Source organism: Oreochromis niloticus, linkage group LG5, assembly GCF_001858045.2.
Source record: "Oreochromis niloticus isolate F11D_XX linkage group LG5, O_niloticus_UMD_NMBU, whole genome shotgun sequence".
Taxonomy (NCBI): Eukaryota; Metazoa; Chordata; class Actinopteri; order Cichliformes; family Cichlidae; genus Oreochromis; species Oreochromis niloticus.
This window is the reverse complement of record NC_031970.2, coordinates 23206019-23224418: the sequence shown is the minus strand read 5'-3', so window position 1 is coordinate 23224418 and position 18400 is coordinate 23206019. Positions and strand designations below refer to the sequence as shown.

Sequence of the window (18400 nt, the reverse complement as noted above, 5' to 3'; positions counted from 1 at the left end):
CTCCCATTATGAATATTATCAGAAACAGTACCACCAGTATCTCTTTTATAAGGCAAAAACATTGTGACTTAATTGCAGTTTTTGGAAAAATACAATTTTGCTTTGACTCAAATATAATGCCAGTACTAACTACCAGTACCATTTATTTTCAAATAATGTAAATATGCCTCTTTTACAGGACAATGAAAACCCAAATCACACCTCTAACTTTCTAAAAAAGAAAAAAACTTTACTACACTGAACTAAATAAATTTCCTTACTTCCTTCTCTTAGTATTTTCCACAGTGATTTACTTGTTCTTCCTCATTAATAGCTGAACTTTTATCTGGTGAGACTTGTGCACTGTATCTGCATCATCTGTATCACATAAACAAAGAACTACACACAACTTAGCTTTATTATTATTTGTGATTTTTTTTAAAAGAAAGTATGTCAATATGAATATTTAACATGATCTCAAAACTGAAAAAGAATCCCTTTTTATGCATTTATTTTAAGTAGCTTTGGGAATCACTATAGAACAACGAAAAAAACCCCAATTTGAATCATCTGCTAACAGCAACATTTTTTCATCACATATATCACCAATATAATCAATATTCACAATATAAGGATGCTCCAATATATTGGTATCTGCATATAATTGTCCTGTTGACCGTCATCAGCCTGTTAAATAATACTAGATGGACTGATGTCAGCAGTTATGGTTTTTCTATTGAGTAACATCAAATTTGAATGGGTAAAGTACTCAAATCTTGTAGTAAAGGGCAATAAAAACTTACATGTTTAAAAAATATTAATTTTTTTCCTTGTACAAAAAGTTGATTTAATAAAACTAATTTCACAAGCTAAGTTCCAAAAAGATGGCAAAATCATCAGACACATCAGATGAGTAACAGATTTATTTATATACAAAACTGTTTACAGCAAGATTTCTGAATCAACATTGACCCATAGGGAAATATTGGTGTTCAGGTGTACAACACCTGCACCCAAGGTGTCAAGTTAACAGACAGAAGGGGGGAAAAATACTTTTAAGAGCACCTTGAGTCATGAAAGGAAGCAGATGAGGGAGTTTGAACAACAGTAAGGCACAAGACACAGCATCACCAGCTTCTGTTCAACCATCATCATCAATCTGCAGCTATTCATTCAGCACAGCACTTGATAAAAAGTTACAATTAACCACTAAAGGTACAACATCGGGATTATGGGGAGAAACTCCACAGTTTGTCATGTATTCATAAGGCTACAGATTCTATGTGGAAAAACAAAAAAAACACATCATCATTAAGGATCTCAAGTATCTGAATGCGACCATGCAAGTCCACAGTTTGAATTGAGCGGACTGCATACCATACTGACTTGGCTTTATCGAACCCACAGGAACCATCAAATCAAAACCACCAGATCAAAAAAATAATGATAATAAATTCTAAGCTAACTCAGGCATTTTGCCACTTAACCTTACACAATGTTAAAAAGTATTTAAAAAAAAAAAACCCTCAATGTTCATAATTGACAATGCACATATATGCATAAACTCTACTTAGGATATTTAAGAGAGCAAAACTGCATCACTCAAGAGATAACCAATGATACCAAAAACCAATTCCTAAGATGAAATTTTTATTTATTTATTTTTTTTTAAAAAAGGCCATAAGTGGTAAATAGCAAAGATCTACTCAAATCTATCCTAAATCTCTCTGAGTGCTGTCCATAACATCTTTATTACAGTTAATCAGAAATTAAAATGTAGAAACGATGACAGTCTGTTTATCAGAACCTAAGATGTGAGTTGTCAAATATTTCAATATATAACAGACTTCTCTTGTCATAAAGACACAGCTCCACAGTTCATTAGTGAAAGGTACCTGAAGATGAGGAGACAAAGTTATTACAGTGAGGACTGTGAAACCACAGTGGGATATCTAATGTACAATGTCAGTATAGGCTATCCAAGGAAACCCACCATTTGTAAAAAACAATGACACTTTAACACCACATTTAAAGCAATGTGAACTGCGACTCTGCATCGATGCCAAAAAGGACCAGCTGAAGTAATACACCAGTCCTCGGAAAGACCATGAACCAGCCATCACTGGAGAGTAATAAGGCATATGCCAGTGATTTCTCAAAGATTAGGGGGAAAATGATGCAATCAACATGAAGCAACAAATCTGAATGTCTAATTTTGTTTTCCGAGGATTTTGTTCAACTCAAAAAAAAAAACAAAAAAACAAAACAAAAACAAAAAATATCAAGATTATGCCCAGACGTAGCTTACATTTCAATATTGGAAGGTGGTGTTCATCGAAGATGCTGCTTTGTTTAAAACAGAGTTTAATCCTTATCTTAGAAACTTCTCTGTCTCAGTTTCTCAACTGTCTGAGCAGTTGCTTTGCTATGTAAATTAATCTAACATCACAATGGAGCAGAAAAGTTCCACCGCCGTGTCTTGGTGTCGGTGAGGTCACGATTGGCAAGCTGGTGAAGTTGTGCCTCCTGTCTTCAGTAAGTTAGCTTACTGATGTGTTGGATACACTTTCACATCACAATGCACTTCTTCTCCTCTGGGGGAGCATTGCCATCAGCTTTCTCCATCTCCAAAATGATCCGCTTGAAAACCTCCACAGCAGTCTGCATTGCAAGAATGTTGCCATTAGAGTGTGAATGTTCTCAGAAATTAATGTGGACTCGGCTAGCATTCAGAGCTAGCATTCAGAGTTAGCATTCAATAAGGTATTTCTCACTACCTCGTTTTCCTTGGCAGAGGACTCCATGAATGCAGCACCCCAGGAATCAGCAAGTTTTTTTCCCTCCTCTGGCTTGATAACCCTGAAAGGAAAAAAAACAAGCAAAAAAACAAAAACAAACAAAAATAAATAAATAAATATTCGATTTTTTTTTACTTGAACTGCTAAAAAAAAAAACAAAACCCAAAAGGTGCTATTGGTACAGTTACCATTCTACTAAGACATATTTTTACACTTTCCGAAATCTGGATTACCTTTCCATATGGAGATCTTTTTTGTTCCCTACAAGAACAGTTGGGACCCTAAAAAGACAAAAACCTGAATGTATTAAACATAACTTAAAGGAAAAAAAAGAAAAGGAAAACAAAAGACAACATAGAAAATACTGAAATTTAAAGAACCAGCTAAACTTACTGAATCTTCCCAACCATGTCTAGCAGTTTATCATGTAGAACCTGCACAACTTCAAAACTGAACAGAAAGATATTTCACCATGTTAGACACTGATCAGACAGTTGATTTAACATACATCCTATGTATCTATAATTTATCATGATAAACATTTTGTACAAAAAAAAAAAAAACCTAAAACAAAAAGAAACTACAGCCTGGAAAATTATAATAAAGTGGATTTGATTGAAAAACACTTTATGACTAAAAAAACTACACTTGTGTTTTCTGATTAGTGTATTATCAGCTTCCCTCGGAGGCTATATCTGAAAATATGTCAAATCACAGTGTTGGCATGATTTTCTAGAAACGTAAAGCATGGCAGTTGTAGTACAAAGAGTCTGGACACCTGTGCTAGTGTATCCAAAATTAGTCCCAATCATCAACTCACCTCTTCATGGAAGTCACTGAATAGACAAGGACATAGCCATGGATGTCCATTGAGTGGGATTGTGGAAAAATTGAGTACTCATCCTACAGACAAGGGCAAATAAGACATCTGAGCACATGTTATGACATGGGCAAATTATCGACTGAAAAACAGGCGCTCAGTGTTAGTTTACATATTAACATAAACTACTTACTTGTCCAGCTGTATCAACTAGCTGAAGATTGAAGTCTTGACCGTTCACACTGACCATTTTGTTAAAGGCTTTGTTAAAGGAAAGAAAGGTGAACTAGTTTTACAATTCACTACATACAATCAAACTGGAAAAAATGTCTTTGCTGTAACACTGTACAAAAAAAACTAATGACAAACTTACTGTTTTCAATGGTGGGGTCATAGGAATCAACAAACTGCCCTTCCACAAACTGTATTGTAAGGGATGACTTTCCTGAGCGTGAAAAAATAAATAAAATAAAAACATTAATAAACATTATGAAGTTAATTACAATTATTTTGAGACATGATTTAAACACCTCATGCTCGTTGTTGACTTCTTGATCGTTTTAAGCCTTTATACTGTAGATGAGTAATTTTAACGCACTACAAATCCTACAAATTCTGTAACCTGGTCAGGAATTTAAGATTTATTGCCACAGTAAATGTTTCACATAGTTATTTTAATGTTACCAATTATAGTCCCCCTGTGGTGTCTCACATGTTTTAAAGGTAGGTAATGAAAGCAAAGGATGGCTCGCAAAAGGTGGAGGACTGTTCTTCTGATAGGCAACTCCAGGCCTCGAGTGCCAGTGTCCTGCAGGTTTTAGATATCACCCTTTGTCAACATACCTGAATCAAATGATTAGTTCATTACCAGGCCTCTGGAGAACTTCAACACATGTTGGGGAGGTAATTTAGCCATTTGAACACATCTAAAACCTGCAGGACACCAGCACTCGAGGCCTGGAGTTGCCTACCCCTGTAGACGTATCCGCTATACTACCACAAAATGCTTACATGTAGCATTCCTATGGGGTTATGCTTTGTTTCAGCTATAAACATTTTATGAGTATATACAAATTTTATGGAGGCATGTAAATGAATTTATAATTAGAATTTATCTAAGTAATGATGCGATACAAATTTTCACAGTGACAAAAAAACTGATATTTCTCTGTAAAACACATGCACATATTATAGTACAGTTTCTGAATCAGAACTGTAGATTATTTAATTATGGACATACAGAAAGAGAAACGTTTGTAAGTGCTATTTCAAAAGAACACAGTTTTAAAGGAAGTACTGTACAAAGTCTTAAATCTTAAAGTTACTAACAATTACTTAAAATTACATGTATATTTCTTTACACACCAGAATTGTTATTTTTTTTATTTTCTAATGAGGTTTTTTTTTTTTTTTACATTCGGTTTAGTTTTCAGTTAGTGGATTTGTTCATTTCAGTTTGGTTTTTATTATTTGCAAACGTTTAGTTTATTTTTAGTTTCAGTTTTAGTTTCTGTGACAAATACTGATATTTCTCTGCAAAACACATGTACCTATTACTATACCGATACTGAGTCAAAACTGTAGTTGATTTATTTGTGGACTTTTAAAAAGAGTTTTGTTTTTTAAAACAACACATTTTTAAAGGAAACACTTTACACTCTCCTTTTTAATATAGACGCCGACACTTGTATAAACAGTCAACAAAAAGTCACTAGGCCACAAATATAGATGAACAACAAATTATGGCGCTTCATTGGTCACACAATGAGGTTTCATAATTTAAACTAATTTAAATAATATAATAAGAGGTTTAATCTCGTTGCAGATTGAGTTTCTTAAACTCTGGACGTTATGATTGACCTGCTAAACTATAAGTTTGGAGCACACATCACTTGGCACTCCACCAGGGTATCCCCGGCTAAGTTTATTTTCACCGGTCACCTTTCATCTAGAAACGTGTGGATACAACTGTACAGTAACAATGGTTGACTTGAAGGTGCTTTAGTAGTTAATGTAGCAGAGAAAAAAAGAGCCCTGAGAAACAAAGGTAAGCTAGCGTTACTGTTGTACTTCGGATACGCTCACAAGGAAAACAAAGCCAGGACGTTAGCCTGTTACCCAAGCTAGCTGTGCAAGAGCTCGAAACCTGTACTCACCTACAGACCGGTAACCTATAACGGCGATCTTTCTGTATTTTGGTTGAGGCATTGTAGTGAAAAACGGTGTTGAGTAGGTCTTGAAAAATGTAGTACGCCACCTATATTTACTATCTAAGCAAACTTTTATTGCCACATTCGTCTCGCGTCACGTGACAACAACAAACTTTTTCGAGCCGCCGCTCGAGTTCTCCGCTGGGCCTCAAACTGGAACTGCAGAGTTTAGCTACCGTAAATACAGCTTATAGTCGTATAAAACTAAGCCCCTGCCTTCATCCAGTACAGTCATCGATTCTGGTGGGTATTCTGAAAGGATGTAACTGTCGTTTCAGCCCAAAGTGGAAACGGGGAGGGGGGAGGAAAAAAAGCTGGTTCAACGCGGTTGCTGCTATCTGCAAGTCAAACTGACGGAAACTGTCATTGTGTAAGCACACCGTCGTAAAATCAGCCCACACGTCAGAGCGGACACGGGCCGTTTGCACAGCAGAGGTCACTCTTTGTACGTCCCGGCGTGTGCGTGACCACCATACTTTTTTTTTTAGACTTTTCCAGACCGACCTTCAATGCATAGTATACGGAGAAATGTCAGATAAAGCAGTGTTGATTTCCCAAGTTTCAGTGCAGACATGAATTTTTAGATTTACTGGTCGTTCTACAGTTGGGGGACAATTTAGTTAAAAAAAAAATTAATAAGCAATAAATCAAAGGTAAACTTTTTATGAGATATATTATTTGTTGTGTGCTATGCAATTTTAAAGAGATTGTGTGGAGAGAGATTTGTAAGTAATTTTGGACTGGCTGAAGTCTAAAAGAAATTACTATATCTGTGGCAAATACATACTCAGGACTGTTTAATAATATTTCATATGTTTTTAATAAATGTTTGTAATGTTTGTTGTATATGTATGGTACCAGGGTTGCATATCAGTGCTAGTTTTAGTGTTTTCTTGGCAAAAGATGTCAGCTGTAGAATGTGATGTAGTGTGAAAGTCGAGAATTGATGGGTAACAGGTTAAAATGACACTCAGAAAAGATTGGGGAAAATACAAAATATGCCAAAGAGTACTGACTTTTGGTCTAGCCATGGTATTAGCACATGTCAGTTCCTTTTTGTCATGTTGCTCTTCCTTTTCCAGGCCAAGTAGGTTTCGGGAAGTTGGTTGCACACACGCTGTGGGAAACAATTTGCAGAATATAATTGTTGTTCTTTAAAATATGTTGATGTTGAATAAATGGTTTAAAAAATATAAGGAACATATATGGATGAACAGAAATTGATTTGATTTATATATTATTTTAACTGTTATATTTGACATGGTTACCAAGAAGTTGGGATGAGAGAGGGGGAGTTATAGGTTTGTACTATTTAATTAGTTTTTAGGGAGGGTTTTTTTTTTTTTAACTTTAAAAAAAAAAAATTTGATTCTTAATTCAGTTTAGTTTCAGTTAGTTTCATAGCAGGTTTGATCATTTGAGTTCAGTTTTTGTTGTTTGAAAATGTTCAGATTTTTTATTTATTTATTTAGTTAGTCAGTTTCAGTCTTTGTAAGTATTGTTTGGAGGTAATATGTGAGAGGCACGATTTAGGAAAACTAGTATAACGTTCAAATAGCAAACTTTTTGAAAGCAGTTTCAGTCTTGTAGAAATCCAAGGTCTCAATAAACACATCCACCAAAGTGTCATCATAAGGAAGATTGTTTCCACCACTGATTTTTTTTTTTCTGTAAGTTGATCAGTCTATCTAACGTGAAATTTAAAGATAATAACTTGAAATTTTTCACTTACTTCTTTTTGTTGTTGTTTTTTTTTCTTCAGTGGCAGAAACAAGCCTTTATATCACCACACAAGTTGTAATAACAAATTTTACCAAACCAACAAATACTAAAACAACATTTCCTCTAAATGTTTTATTTCCTTTTGGTTTTTTCACAAAATAATTTCAGTTACTTTTAATTTTTTTAATCTTTTCAAAAATGTATTTCATCAGCTTATAATGTATTTATTCAAAGTATGAATCTCAAAGATAACCACTAAAGGATATCATATAAATACACTGGAGAAAACCACACAATTTACTTTTTGTAAACACAGTAGAGTATGTGGTAGGAAGATAAAAGTACCCAGCTCTGATCCACAGCAGTGGTGGGAAAAGTATTATGATTCCTTGCTGAGTGCAGTTATCTGTATATTAATGTAAAGCACATTTAAAAACAGTCTGATGGGCAGAGGAATCACTCATTGCTGGAACAGCAATGAGTGAACTAAAACCTTTGCCCAGGTCTTTAAAACCTGTATGAGCACCACCGGGAAAATACTCTGGGAAATATTTTGTACAAAAAATTAGTGCCAGTGCCAACTGCCACAACCATGTAATAAAACTGAAATAAAAAGAAACATGTATTTAATTATTTATTTAGGCTGGGTTACACAGTGCCGCAGCGGAATACATTTATTTGAGTGACTTGTTTATCTGTTCAGCTGAAGTTATAATCATGTTTAAAAAAACGTATTCTCTAAGACAAGACACGACACACATAGACAAGGACTGGGAATTGATGGTATAAACCATCAGGAGCTGTAAACTAGAAGAAATCTCTCTCCAGAAGAATGCAGTCCTAGGAGCAGTAAACATAGTGCATAGAACCCACAGGCTTGGGATCTTAGCATCTGGTGTGTGTTAACACAATGCCATAATCTTCCCAGGAGTGGATGTGCTAGCAAATTCACACCAAGGTCAAACCATGCAGTGCTCAGAAAAAATGCAAAAAACCCCCACAAAACCTAAGACTCACATCTTGGACTCCATATTCCTCAGTTAGCATGTTAAATGATAAAGTTCATGACAGTAGGATTAGAAAATGACTGAACAAGTATGACTTGTTTTTAAAGGGTTGGCATGAGAAACCCTCTTCTCTCTTAAAAGAATAAAGCAGCACGGCTTAGGTTTGCAAAGTTACTTCTGAAGAAACCACGAGGCTACTGGAAAAAAAGTTATTTTAGACAGATGATACCAAAGTGGAAATGTTTGGCCATACTGTTACAGTATGATAAGAGGGACCCCTCAATGTCAACCACATATATTTAGTTTGTGTCATATACTGGGATATTTATAATTAGAGCTAATCATACCTATTAGAGCTATTTTGTTTTATTTTGTAACTTATAAATATATATAATATATAAATATTATATTATTTAATTTAGTTTAGTTAGTTAATTACTGATCTTACTGTCTTGGAGCAACTGTGGCCACATAATTTCCTCGGGGATTAATAAAGTATTCTGGTTCTGAATGCAAAATACCACAGCTGGAGAAAACCAAACACAACATTTCAGCACAAACACCTCATACCAGCTGTAAAGCACAGTGGTGGAGGGGTGTTGATTTGGGTTTATTTTGCAGCCACAGGACCTGTGCACCTTGCAGTCACTGAATCAACCATTAACCTCCTCTGTATAACAAAGTATTCTAGAGTCAAATGTGAGGCCATCTGTCCGACAGCTAAACCTTGACCAAAGCTGGATCATTCAGCAGATCAACGATCTCAAGCACAGCAGCAAATCGAATGGTTGAAAAAGAAAAGACTGAAATTGCAGCTATGCCTCTTGAACGACCTAGTCAAAGTCCAAAGTCCAACTTTATTGAAATGCAGCAGCAGACATTAAGAGAGCTGTGCATAAATGAACGCCTGCAAAGCTCAATGAACTGAAACAACGCTGTAGATGGCTATGAAAGCTATCGAATGATGGGGTGTGCTTAGTGCTTAGTTTTTTACACAGCACTGCAGAGTCATGTAAAGACTTTCTTTTTCACATGACTATAGTGAACCAATTTCTTTAGTAGGCAATAGTTAGCCTAATTTGTGATTTGTGATAAAGCACTGCTAGTATCTATCTATCTATCTATCTATCTATCTATCTATCTATCTATCTAACCTTTTTGATCGCATCTTTTCTTACAGGTAATAAATAACAAAAATAAAGTTTAACAAAGAAATCTTGGGCTATTTGTAACAAAAAGTTGTTGTGTTGAAAATATTTTTATAAATTATTACAAATTAATTTGCACGCTTGCTTTATGAGCCGGGTGATGGTTGTGTAATTAACCAGAGCTCTGAGTAACGGGTAGCTGTTGCTACGTTGGAGATGTAACCCGGAAATGATTTGAAGCTGGAGGTAAACCCTGCCGGGAGATGCTGCTGTCATAATCAAGCAGATGAAAATACGGAATAACCTCACTGAAACGGCCCTTACAGGGAAAGGTAATTTAATAGTTACTGGACAACTGGGCAGCTTTAAAACTACTGCTTCTGTGGTGTTGTTTTATACAAGTCAGCTTTAAAGCTGCTAGGGGAGCAGGCCAACTGCTAGCGGGCTAGCTGTAGCATTGTGGCTGGCTGTGGGTGCCATAGCAACCGTCTAGGAAACACTGGCAGCAGTGGCTAGCTCGTTAGGCTAGCGTTGGTTTGTTATGCTAGCGTTAAACACGACGCCGAGGAGTGTCCAAGTCAGCCCTAGTTAATTATTGTCACAAGTCAGCGCTATCTACTCGCATCGCCGCGCATGTTACTTAATTCTAACTTTGCTCCGTGCTTTCTAGGAAGCTGTCGGTGATGGCACACCGCCGTAACGTTAAAGTGTTAAGTTTAGCTAACTTGGCCAACGGTAATTTCCATCACTTGCAGTAGGCTAACGTTAGCCGCCAAGGCCGTAAACTTAGGTTACCTCAACGCCACCGTTATGTAAACGTTTGCACCGTTTTTTGTCGTTTATTTTCTCAATTTCCGATTTAATCTTTCTCATGTTAGATTAGCGCAACTTTAAGTCACTTTAGCAGCGTTGTCATGGCTCATCCCAATTGTTAGGGAGTGTTATCTGGGGTTGGTAAGGTTAGACTCGATGCTGAGATTAGCTGCTAGTTAATTATTTTTCTTGCACGATTAATCTTATTGATAGCAACAGACACGGATTTTATTTTATTTTTAAAATTGTTATTGTTATAAATGAATGGCCGTTCTTGCACGGCATGAACAAATTCATGGTAGTACTTCTTAGTTAAACGCTAACATTTAATTTTCTTTTTAGTTTTTTATCCTTTTGTTAATTGAAAGGGGTGTAGTCTAACGTGCTGTTTACTAAGCCACACCACAATTACTTGAGTTCAGAAAATGTCACGTTCCGACCTCAACCTGCGATAATTCATGTTTTCTGCTAAAGAATTAAGCGATTGTAGACAAATGGTTAGGTTTGTGTGCGTGAAAGAGAATTTATGTTTGTCACAAATGTCATTTCAGTATTCAGTCTGAACTAGTATGGATGTTGATGACTGCAATGGACGGTCTTACATATCAGGTGCAGCTCTGATTTATTTAGTCACCCATATATACTTACCTTCTAAATTAGGCATGTTTTTTTTTTTGTTTTTTTTTTAATGATATATCTTATTTTGGTTCTGTTTTTGGCAGCAGGTAGTGGAGACTCTTCATTGGAAAGAGAGTTTTCTGGAGCTCTTGGAGGTCCAACAGTGAGCACTCCAAACAGCAAGGAAAACTCTCCTAGTCGCTCCCTCAGTGGTCAGTGAGAACTTACAGCATCTTTATTAGTTCCATCTATATGAAGCTTTTTATTCTCTCAGTGTGATTGTCAAATTTGTCATATTTTCTAATGTAGATAAATATTTTTATAATCTTCTTGTCATAATCAGATTATGTTTATACATTAATAATATGAATTTTAAATTAGGCAGCACGGTGGCACGGTGGTTAGCACTGTTGCCGCACAGCAAGAAGGTCCTGAGTTCAATTCCACCATCAGGCCGGGGTCTTTCTGTGTGGAGTTTGCATGTTCTCCCCGTGTTTGCGTGGGTTTCCTCCGGGCACTCCGGCTTCCTCCCACCGTCCAAAGACATGCAGCTTGTGGGCATTGGATAATCGAAATTGTCACTAGGTGTGAATGTGCGAGTGAATGTGAGTGTGAATGATTGTCTGTCCCTGTGTGTTGGCCCTGCGACAGACTGGCGACCTGTCCAGGGTGTACCCCGCCTCTCGCCCTATGACAGCTGGGATAGGCTCCAGCGCCCCCCGCGACCCTGAAAAGGATAAGCGGAAGCGGATGGATGGATGGAATTTTAAATTAACTTACTGGAGCAGCACTGCTCGCCCTACAGTGTTGGGAAAAGTACTTTACAGCATTGCGAACTACATCCCATGATTTCCCACTTACATGTTTCAGATCACCAAACAAAATACAATACAAAATGATGATTTCATTAATTAAGGGAATAGGGCTTTCCAGAGCTCTATTTTTTGGCCCTGTGTGGAAAAAGTAAGTGCCCACTAAACTGGTTGTGCAACTCTTGGCAACTAGATCAGCTAGAACTGCAATCAAGCATTTGCGATAACTAGCAGTGAGTCTTTCACATTGCTGTGGAGGAATTTTGGCTCACACATCTTTGCAGAATTGTTTTCAAATTGTTTTGAAAACACTGTGGGGTTTTCAAACATAATTGACCTGTTTAAGCTCATGCCAAAGCATCTCAATCTGATTTAAGTCCGGATACTGACTAGGCCACTCCAAAAATCTTTTTTTATTTTTTAGCCAGTCTGAAGTAGGCTTGCTGGTGCATTTCCGATTATTGTTTTGCTGTATAACACAAATGCGCTTGTACTTCTGTAGCCAACTCCATTAAAGTGGAGCTGTATAGTGATGAAGACCCAGGTCGCAGTACTGAAGATGAGCGAGGAGAACGGGTAGAGGAAGGAGGTCCAGAGCAAGGTTCTGAGGCTGTCACAAGCTATAGAGAGCTCACCAATTCTGAAACCATCCCAAGTGGAGCCACCAGACTGCCGAATGGAAAGCTCAAGTGTGACATCTGTGGAATGATCTGCATTGGGCCTAATGTCCTTATGGTGCACAAACGCAGCCACACAGGTGATCAGTCAGTTGAGTTTGGATAAATATAGAGACAATATCTTTGCTTGTTATTAATGAAACTAGGTCAGATGAGGAAAAAAAAAAACATCTTGGAATTTTATAGAAAATCAGCATTGTATACAATTGATGTACTATATTGACTTAAAAAAAACCTTTGTTGAGGTATAGTTGCAACTGACTCAAATATTTTGAAATAGAAATTATGCTCAAGAGGTTGAGTTAACAAGTTTAAGTTTTCTACAGGTGAGCGACCATTTCAGTGTAATCAGTGTGGCGCGTCCTTCACTCAAAAGGGAAACCTACTCCGCCACATCAAGCTGCACTCAGGGGAGAAGCCCTTTAAATGTCCCTTCTGCAGCTATGCCTGTCGAAGACGGGATGCACTTACTGGCCATCTTCGCACTCATGCAGGTAGGACAGATTCAAGCCCGATAGGTGTTTGTGTGTTTTTTGCTTCAGTTTTTTTTTTCCATTGTAGTGTACAATAACAGTGAAAATGCTGTATTTCCACTTGTCTTACCAGTGTCTTCTCCAACTGTTGGGAAGCCATATAAGTGCAGCTATTGTGGCCGTAGTTACAAGCAGCAAAGCACTCTGGAGGAGCACCGTGAGCGCTGTCATAGCTACTTACAGAGTCTGGATTCACAGCAGCCGACCAGTGCACCAAATTCAGGTATGTGTTCATAGATTTAACTTGCACAGTATGGTGTTAAAGAAATACCAGCCTCCTAAAGGGAGTGTAGTAGCATCTAATGTAGACATGTAGTTTGCCAGCTTAGCAAGTTAACGCTTAGAACCCACTTTATCCAAACCGGAATTTAGGGAAACACAAATAGAAAATCCTAAAATAACAGTAATAATAGTCTGTTTATACTCTGTACAGGAGAGGAAATGAGAGAGCTAGAGTTTATACCAGATCCTCTACTGCAGCCATCCTCAGACAAGATGGCATTTATCGATCGGCTCGCCAACAGCATCACCAAACGCAAGAGATCCACGCCACAAAAATTTGTAGGTGAGCATTTGGTCTCAGTGTGGACGGTTTCAGGAAACTCAGAAAGCAATAATCATTACTTGAATTGGAATACAGCATGAAGTAAGACAGAAATCTTTTGTTGTGCTTATATTACCAGCCGCTATAATTTTAGATATTGAAGTAGCTTCTGACACAGTAGTTATTTGGTTAGGAAAGGTCTGAAAGCTGCTTTCAGTATAGTAATCTAACTGAAAAAAGAAACGCAAAAAAACAACTAAGTTTTGAGCATTTTGTAAAATTAGGAAAATAACCAGCATCATCGTAAAATAGAGAATGTATCCAAAATGCTGACTGTCATTGTACTGTATTATAAAGTCACGTCATTCTGTGTTGCAGGTCAGAAGCACATACGCCTCAACCTTGCAGATACACCTTACGAGCTCACTGCTAGTTTGGATAAAGATGGAGACATGCACCCAGTGGACCTTGATGCCCCGCACTTTACTGGTCTGGGAGGAGAATATGTAGGTGTTGCAGGTACTGGAAGAGGAGGGGTATCAGACACGCTCAGACCCTTACACCTTCCCACCAGTCACTCTTCATGTTTATCAGAACTCAGGCCGATTCACAGCTCCAGTCATGCTCCTGTTCCCCTTGGGCCAAGGTTAGATTGCACAGGGGCAGGAGCTGGCCTGGGAGCTGTGGGTGTTGGGAGCAGGGAGGCAGCAGAGGGTCACGAAGACCTGCCTCCGGGTCGAAATCACGCCCCTTCTCCTACCAATGGCTGCCAGGATTCTACAGACACAGAAAGCATGGCAGATGAGCCTTGCAACAGCTGTGCTCCGACTCCGACTTTGCACAGTAACAACGGCCATCACCTCCTCCACTCTAACAACCATAACCCAGCACCTCCACCCATCACACACCACAGGAGTCGGGGCCGACACAGCCCCAGTCATGCCAAAGACCAGGAGGTGAAAAGAGAGGATGGAGGCCATTCTGCTCTCCCTCCTCCTACACATGCTCCAACACCGAGCTCACCTACGGCACCCTCTTCTACCTCCAGGGAGACTTTTCGGGTTGTAGACGGGGAGGGGCGAGCTGTGCGTTCTTTCCGCTGCGAGCACTGCCGTGTGCTTTTCCTGGACCATGTTATGTTTACAATCCACATGGGCTGCCATGGTTTTCGGCAGCCTTTTGAGTGCAACATCTGTGGCCATCGCAGCCAGGATCGCTATGAATTTTCTTCGCACATTGTCCGTGGAGAGCACATCTTTGACTGAGGATAAAAGGACAGCCTGCTGCCCTTAGAGGGTTTTTTGTTGTTGTTGTTGTTGTTGTTGTTTTTTAACACTGAAAATGGGATCTGGTTGAGTTTGGTCTGCACAAGAGTGAAAGGCATCTGTGATGGTGTGAAACTGATGTTCCTAACGACACCAACACAGTTAGCATTAGTGGGAAGCTCATGTATATGTTTAAAGAATTAGAGTAGTGCTCATTATTGCTTTCAGTCCACTTTTAACAACAAATCTATATTAAATTATTAAAGTAGATGAAGAGCCAACACTTTTTCATCCACAGATGTGCCTTGCTCCAAAATTCAGAATTTCAGCTCTGCTGCACACATTATTGTAGACAAATCTGACTTTTGTTGCTGAAACCTTTGACCCCTTGGGCACTTTAGCAGAGATGAAAGAAAATGCTAAATATAAAGTTTGTAGGCTTGCAGTCCCTACAGAATTTTTTGACACCTTCTAAAAAGCACTTTTTCCAATTAAATGATTCTCAAACAGACTTTAGGTTCGGCCAGGTTTTTTCCTAGCCCGAGGTTGATTCTGTACAAGTTTTTATAATGCAAAGTAAAGTGCAGACCAAACTTAAAAACCAAGTCCAAGTCATCTAGACTTTAATGTTTGATGGGTTGTCATTGGAATAGAAATGCACTTTGGTTTCAGTGGGAATGGAGTGAACAGTGTGTGTGTGTGTGTGTGTGTGTGTGTGTGTGTGGAAAGCTGTGAGATTGTGTGTTTGTTTTTGAAAGTAAATTCAACACGTAAAATGGAAAATGAAGGCCTTTATTTCTGTGAGTGAATGCTGTGTTGGAAGTGTGTGAATTGTTTTCCTTTTCTATGATTGCTTTTGTTGCACTGATACCTGCCAGAATACAATGATTATATTAAACTATTTTATAGATACATTAAAGACCTGCACATTTCTCTGAAAATGTGAGAAAAAACAGGTGGAATGTTTTTCTCACTAGGAACGGGATTCGAGCATCACTGCCACAACTTGAGAGATTACTGAAGGAGGTTAAGTTGTTTGTTTTCTCCCAGTACAAAAACTCCCTCATACTGCAAACCAACAATAATAATCAACAAATCTGCTTATGCTGTATTTAAACATGATTTTGGTGTTGCGTCATTGTCCTGTGCCTTTCTACATGTTTCTGACCAGACTGAAGGATGTGAGATATAAAATCATTTCTGGCTTGTAGTTTGACTGTAGCTTTTTAATCTGTCTAACAGAAGTCTGGCTCCCCCCACCACCCCCGACAGTTTTATCAGCAAAGATCAATTATGATGCCTGAGCAATGATGATGATGAAATGTGCATGGCTTTTGAAACATGCTGCTATGACATGGGTGTGCAGTAAAGCAGTAGCACTTCACTACCGTCCTCATGGGTTAGAAACAAAGACTTTTATTTACATTTTTTCCTGTTAGGACATTTCAAACCAGTCACTTGTGTTACAATAGAATGAAATGGGAGTTTTTCATATCGCTTGGGATTTATATAAAAAGAAAAAAGAAAAGGAAAAAAAAAATCCTGTCTTGGTCATTTGTGTGGAAATGAAATGTGAAGAGAAATGTGTCAGCTTTTGGTTCTATTTATTTTCATGTTAAAACAGCGGAGATGGTTGTTGTAGTCAGTCTCCGTGAGTAATTAGTTTAACACAAGCACAATACGTTTATTGTTGAGAAGGATGCTTTGAAATTTCTAAATCGCAGACTTGTGCACAAAAATTAAAACTTAATTGATGTTGATTGTAGCTAGGGTTTCTTTTCACGTCCTCAACAACAACAAAGACCAATCTGGGACACGGTGACAGATTTACCAAAGATACACCGAAATTTGCAAAGAAGACTGGAAAAAACAGTGACTCTAGTCAAATTCATCAGCTGACTTGATCCCATTAGTTGTTTTTTTTTTTGTTTGTTTGTTTGTTTGTTTAGTTCAGACAGTGTCTTATTGAGTAGTTTCCCTTGTAGTTATAACTGGTATTTCCTATTTTCATAACCGATGCCCAAGAAATATTACTTCCTGTAAAACCTTCAGTCAGATCTAAAAGCATATTTTGGGTCATGTCAGTGTTTGTGAATGGGTTCTTTGATTTCTGTCATATACTGAACTTTATCTTGACTCATATTTAACCTCCTAAGACCCGAACTCTTCCACGGCATGCATTTTTAATTTCTCTTTGCTATTTGGGCTGATTGGCACCTGATGAATGTAAAAACAAAGAATTACCAGATTTTGTTTTTTACCTAATTTTTGTTTCTAAGAAAAATGAGAGCCACATATGAGGATATTCGTTTAAGATTTCGATAGAACAGTAGCAGTATAATGTCCTCGTAAGTGGATATCAGGCCCTTGTAGAGCAAAATTGAGTATTTTGGTCTAAATAATCCAAAATGTGATGTCCACATATGTGGATGCCAGGTCTTAGGAGGTTAAACGGCTTTTTGGATGTTTTGTTCTACAAAGAGAAATAAAACAGTAGTACTTGTTTTTATACTGTTTTTAAGATCAGCAGTACCGTGGTTCTCTATAAGCACCAAATAATTTCCCCAAGGCTGAGCCAAAGAACCACTGTTTCCTACTGTTAAGCACTTTTCGCTACTACAGTGGCAAAAAAAAATGAAAACTTAAATTTAAGTAAACAATATATTTGTACATAAAGTATAAATTACAAGAAAGCTCCAAGATGTTCTTGTTCTTTTAATAACGCTGTTATTAAAGCCTTGATATATTCAAATGTTCTCATCTCTTTGCAGAAGATCTTTGAAAATACATGACATAAATGTTCAGCTTGTTTCATTTGATAGTGGAATAATTGTTACAAGTGGATCTACATTTGTTTGGTTATTATTTCAGTCCTTTGTTGTCAAAGTGCAGTAAGCTGATCTGGTTGCCACTCTAGTAACACAACCTAAACACATTTTAAATTTTGTTTCTCATCAGGTTACTTTAATATTCTAATCATCTTGCCTTAATTTGAGAGCAGACTGTTAAATTAAGTTGGGACTGCTGTTAGTTTGCAAATCACAGAATCTGAAAGATTCTTGGAAGACTAAAAAACTAAAAAACATTTGCAGTAACACCAAAGCTAGCAGTGACACTTTTCCTATCATCTTACACTGTGTATATTCTCATTTGGGCCCACGTGACTCTTCTCCAGTTGGTGTGACTTGTGTGAATTGGGTTGTTGCTGCTGTGCCTTCAGCTGGAGGTCTTAAATGTGTTTTGTGTCTGAACGGTTTAAATTTTCAGTGTGAAACTTTATGGTGTGTTAGTGCAAGAGGCTCATGTTTTGAGTATACCTCGACCCACCACTCAGTGACCCTGCCCAAAACCAGCCCCCCCCCCAACAATCCGTTAAATACTAATTCATCAAAAAGGACTTTGGCAATGCTACTAAGGAGCCAAAGAAAAATACTGAAATAACGTATTTGATGTA

General features: G+C 37.7%; 1 protein-coding gene and 1 long non-coding RNA gene across 10 annotated transcripts; one reads left to right on the top strand and one right to left on the bottom strand.

Annotated features, from left to right (window-relative positions):
- Positions 1–887: 887 nt before the first annotated feature.
- Positions 888–6222, bottom strand: rhebl1 (Ras homolog, mTORC1 binding like 1). Its single transcript, XM_003441471.5, has 8 exons — positions 5754–6222; positions 3971–4042; positions 3791–3858; positions 3598–3680; positions 3171–3227; positions 3011–3058; positions 2757–2838; positions 888–2640 (listed from the first exon to the last, which is right to left on the bottom strand). The coding sequence occupies exons 1-8, from the start codon at positions 5803–5805 to the stop codon at positions 2548–2550; spliced, it is 555 nt and encodes a 184-aa protein (XP_003441519.1). The 5' UTR covers positions 5806–6222; the 3' UTR covers positions 888–2547.
- Positions 5014–16850, top strand: LOC106098720 (zinc finger protein Eos). 9 transcript variants are annotated; one of them, XR_003220154.1, is made up of 8 exons: positions 5014–5644; positions 11049–11106; positions 11223–11327; positions 12430–12684; positions 12931–13098; positions 13211–13360; positions 13571–13702; positions 14060–16850. It is a non-coding gene; the product is annotated as a zinc finger protein Eos (long non-coding RNA). The 9 variants fall into 9 exon arrangements; XR_002062170.2 differs by having other exon boundaries at positions 11220–11327; XR_002062171.2 differs by lacking the exon at positions 5014–5644 and adding an exon at positions 9861–10016.
- The last annotated feature ends 1550 nt before the right edge of the window (positions 16851–18400 follow it).